The sequence below is a fragment of the Clupea harengus genome, chromosome 11 (assembly GCF_900700415.2).
Source record: "Clupea harengus chromosome 11, Ch_v2.0.2, whole genome shotgun sequence".
Taxonomy (NCBI): Eukaryota; Metazoa; Chordata; class Actinopteri; order Clupeiformes; family Clupeidae; genus Clupea; species Clupea harengus.
The window spans coordinates 21,950,529-21,955,528 of record NC_045162.1 but is presented as its reverse complement, the minus strand read 5'-3'; the positions used below and the strand labels follow the sequence as shown (position 1 = coordinate 21,955,528).

Sequence of the window (5,000 nt, the reverse complement as noted above, 5' to 3'; positions counted from 1 at the left end):
ACACACACACACACACACACATGGACACACACACACACACACACACAGACACACACACACTCACACACACATGGACACACACTCAGTGCCCTAACACCAGTTTTTCTGTAACACTAGATTCCTCCGTGGGCCCAGCTGGACCACCCGTGCCCTGTCTTTGACTGTCTGGGCTATACTTAACCTCAGGGCCTACACCAGCCTGCCTATGAACACGAGCTCCAGTCTAGACCCCTGGCAGTGGCAGCAGCAGTGCATGCTGGGATTGGGGAGGTTGGGTGGGGGGGGGGGGGGGGGGGGGCACAGACAGGGGCACTGGGTAAAGGGAATGTGGCAGTTTTAGCTCTTCTCTGAGCATAGCTGTGTTCCTGTCCGGGGGTGTGAAGGAACAGCCAATGGGATCCAGACTGAGATGTGACAGCAGGACTGAGCTGAGCGGAGCAGAAGGATACAGTGGTGGCACGATGTTCTCTGCTATTCTGACACTCAAAATGAAGAAACTGGATCTCTACTGTTCATTCTTAGATGTGTGTGTGTGTGTGTGTGTAATCTACCAAAGACCTACTCTCATACCACACAAGAAGACAACCTAATAGAGGATACATTAGTACACTGGAATGCCAGGCATCTGTCAAACCATCATTGCATTACTGTTGATATTCACTCAATAAAGGATGTTGGTATGGGTCTCTGAGTGTGTCTATATGCGAAGCTGGTCGCAGAGGAGCACACAGACAGGCATGCATTAATATACACTGTCTCCATGGAAACCGCATGCCCATGTTCTGCCCAATATAGTGACAAACCCACATCAGAGATTAGAACGTCTTGTCCTAGTGACAGTGTTGGCTTCCTGCCCAGAAGAGACAATTAATCAAGAAGTATGCCTCTGAGTGATGAAGTCCTAATGCTGCATGGGCAGAGAGTCCCACAGGGCATGCTGGGTCTCAGGAACTAGAGGCTGCATGGGCAGAGTCCCACAGGAAATGCTGTGTCTCAGGAACTAGAGGCACACACATACTGTGAGTGCAGAGACTATACAAACTTAAATGGGAAAGGAAACACAGCATAATACTTATATATCATGTTGTCCAATTAATGATTTGGTACACAGATTTGATCAAGCTACCTTGCTAAGAGTCAAAGAGTTTCACACACCGCTAGCTATCGAAAGCTGTTCTTACAGTTTTGCAAACAGGGAAACTACATGTTGAGAATACCCTGGGCAGCAAGAACCTATACATGTTGTTGCTTTCCATAGCACCATGAACATTGATCTCCACTGCTGTTGATGAGACTTCTCTCAGTTTTTGACCCTATACCTCAGACATCTAGATCTCTTAGCCTCTTAGCTGGAGTTGTGTGGTCCAGTCCAGTGGTGTGGTTTTGAGGAGAGAGGAGAGACTCCTCTTTGGAACTCACCTGAGGAACCGGCTGAGGTATTGGCGGCTACAGGAAGACCAGGAGAACACACCATTGTGGCCAGCCAGCGTAGGAGACATGATGTTGCCCACAGACTTCTTACACACATTACCCTCTCCATCATGCACCATCCCAAAGCTGTGGACACACACACACACACACACACACACACACACACACACACACACACACACACACACACACACACATTTATAACTACACACACATAGGTCATATCTTCCTACTTGAGGTCATGGCTGTGATTCAATCAAGTAGTTTCCATCCAGTTTCATTTAGTTCAATTTGATGTACAGTATATCTGCACAGTATAGTTGTAAATAGTATCGGAACATGCCTTGTAACACAATTTAGGCACCATCCAGAGCTGAAGTGTCTGAAGGTAACTCACTTGTGGCCAGACTCATGTGCGATGGTGAAAGCCAGGCCCAGCCCTGTGTCTTCATTGATGGTGCAGCTGCGGTACTTACTGCACATGCCACTGATAGGAGCAAAACCTGAACATAGAACACATAACACAACTTATTGACCATGGTAGGATTATTTAAGTGAATCTGAATGTGGTGTGGAGTCAAATGCTTGACAATATCATATCATATCCTCAGTGAGCTGATTAACTCTGAAAGACTCTGATGCTTGAATAAATGTTTTCTCATAACAACAGCAGACCTGCATACAATCTGGATTTCCAAAGTTTTAATTTATAGTTTATGATATCCTCTCAAACACACAAACTGAGAGCAATGCTAATTATTAACTCTTTATAAGGATAATGAGCCCAGCACACCAACTCAAACGTAGCCTACAGACGGAGAACTTCAGGCTCATAATCAACAACCCCCTGCTGTCCCTTAACTTTGCAGACACAACTATGGGAAACTGGACCGTAATGGGAGGTTTCCAAGTCAAAGACCCGGTTCTCAGGAGCAACACAAAAGACACAGAGACAAGCCCTCAATCTGGGCCGCAGCCAAACCAACCTCCCCTCAGAGAAAACCATTCAGTCTCTTTGGGGCGAAAGTTTAATGGTGCATAGTTCCATGACTGGTATTCTCGGAATGAAGTCATCGGCAGTAAAATACACTTAAGTGTGAGAGAGAACTCAAGTGTATGGGTCTGTGTGATATTTAGTCGGGTTTGATGAAGGGAACCGAGCATGACACCTCTATGGCTCCCCACACCAAGGCACCCCTCTGGTTTGGGGTGATGGGTAGCGCTTCCTGGCTTGAACTGAGTACTTGGGTATACATGAAACTGCCCAGCTCTGTTGGATTTTGCTTCACCGACTATCTGATTGAAAAACCAAAGCTAGAAAGCAGTCTGGTTCAGGGAACAAAGGCTACTCAGCAGACCCTACTACACTAGAGGTCAAGATATGTGCAACTCAGAAATACTTGGGCCTTCCTTTAGTGAATGAATGAACACTCGTATTAGCAAGCTAACGCTAAGGTAGTAAGCCAAGGCTGTCAAGGTTAGCGCGGATCCCAAAAGTGTCGGTTTACGTAAGGGTATTGCCCAGGCTGTGCCAGCTTTAGATACCGTACCCAAAGTGTCGCAGGGCTCGTTCTTCCAGGAGCAGATGTCCAGGCCGGTGAGCAGGATGGCATGGTCATGGCGCTGCCCTTCCCGACCGGACAAACCAGCCTGCCACTGGCAGAAACTATTCAGAGTGTGGTCAGCATGGTGACTGATGGACAGACCATCCTGAGGGAGAAGGAGAGAAAGAGAGGAAGAGAGAAGGATGGTTGGTGAGGGAAGAAGGGAGAAAGAAGGAGGCGAGAGAGTGAAGGAGGGGGGAAAGGGACAGAGAGAGATTGAGAGAAAGAGAGATAGAGAACAGAGAGAAAGAGATGCAAAAATGTTTCTTTCTTGATGCTCTGTTTAAGTGATGGCCCGCTAACATTACAAATCACATGATGAACTTATGATGTCAAGATCTTTTATTCATGGTGTGAGTTGTGTGTCAAAGATCATAACACTTGTCTGAGGTGTTACCTGCCCTTATGACCTCAGGGTGAATGGGATTTCCATCACATGTTAAGACAGATTCAGGGAATGAGAGATGAAGAGCTATTAGCAAATCTCCTCCAGGTTACTGGTCAAACCCTTTCCCTAGATTTGATGTGTGTAATGGCAAATAGAGAACACATTCTTACCTGCTCCTCCTCAAGCAGAATGAGGCCCACAATGACAATGTTAATGTCCCCACCAATGGTACCATCCTTGAACAGAGTGGACACCTGTGAAGTGAGAGATGCGGCTCATTATTCATCAGCCCAACAGTGAGAAGGCATTTCTGCCATTTCTTTTGTGGTGCATATTAATGAATCCATTTATATGGATATAGTGCATGTGATGTGAAGTGGTCTGTTCAAACATTTCATCTTTTATCTGTTTTCTGATCTTGTCCACTCTGTTTAAGACTTGATGCATCACCAACTGAACTGTTCTGAACAGAACTGTCCTTCCCCTGCCCTCTGTTAGAGATGAGTGGATTTTCACTAATTCACTCTCAGTTTTGAATAACACCAGGGGTCTGGAGCCAGAGCCATGCGACTTGATGCCTTTGTCTATGTTTGGAGCCAGGGCCCCTTAGAACTGATTGTTGACTTTTGTCTACAAGATGGTTAGAGCCAGGCATATTTAGCATTTAGAGAGTCCTTGGTCATGCTAGAACCCCCCTTGCCTAGCATTCACATCTTCTCACGCTCCCACCTCCTACCTTGACCCCCAGACACACCCACACCCCTTCCTTGTGCTTTCCATCATGTAATATGTTAATTCTACCCTATAAGAACTGCACATTTCCGTTAAAACGTTGAAGGTTTTCTCGTGACCCGTGACTGTAACATCCGAGATTACTGGGCGACACGTCGGAATAAACTGATTATTTCGCTAAGCCACCTTCCCGAGTCACTTACTCCGAACAAGCTAACTTGAACCAAGAAGACAACTTTGGCGTTTTCATCAAGGATTCGCCAAGAACGGCATAAATCTTTCACCTCCATGAGTCAAACTACTGTTGACTGAGTTTGGGCTGTGTGAGAGCTCAGCTGATATGCGGCCCACATCAGGCATAGGGGTATACCTGCTGTACACCACAGCATCGTGTAAAACAGAGTGGGTTTAGCGAAGACCATGGCTGACTGGGGATTAACTGGTGATTAGGTAGCCCTGCGGCACTGTGACACTACTACTGAAACCTTCATCCACTGAAAGCTCAGGGCATGATCTCACCCCATGGAACATAAGAACAAACGGAGAACCCACCAAAGCATGCCCTATCACTTAAGGCATGAGGCATTTAGCCGTGCTGCCAGTGGGGATAAGACTGTTTTCATGCCCTTAGATGATTAGAAACAGGTCTGGAACAATGTAGTCTTAAAGGCAAGTGTGGAATTTATAAGCAAATGGAATCCTGTGACTTAAAGGAAACGTGGAACTCAAAAGTAAACGGAATGATGGAATGTATTGTGAGGAAATGGAATTACGGAACTTTGAGGAATCCTGGATTTTCTATACAAATGGAATCTTAAGCTAAAGGACCTGTGGAACTTTAAAAA

At 46.1% G+C, this 5,000-nt stretch overlaps 1 protein-coding gene across 1 annotated transcript in view; it reads right to left on the bottom strand.

Annotated features, from left to right (window-relative positions):
• LOC105905483 (A disintegrin and metalloproteinase with thrombospondin motifs 16) overlaps positions 1-5,000 on the bottom strand; it is a 46,555-nt gene that overhangs the window by 31,106 nt on the left and 10,449 nt on the right. The window contains exons 6-9 of the mRNA XM_042709220.1: positions 3,594-3,677; positions 2,982-3,141; positions 1,829-1,934; positions 1,420-1,557 (exon numbers count right to left, since the gene is read on the bottom strand). Coding sequence (XP_042565154.1) covers positions 1,420-1,557; positions 1,829-1,934; positions 2,982-3,141; positions 3,594-3,677 — 488 coding nt within the window. The remainder of the gene's footprint in view (positions 1-1,419; positions 1,558-1,828; positions 1,935-2,981; positions 3,142-3,593; positions 3,678-5,000) is intronic.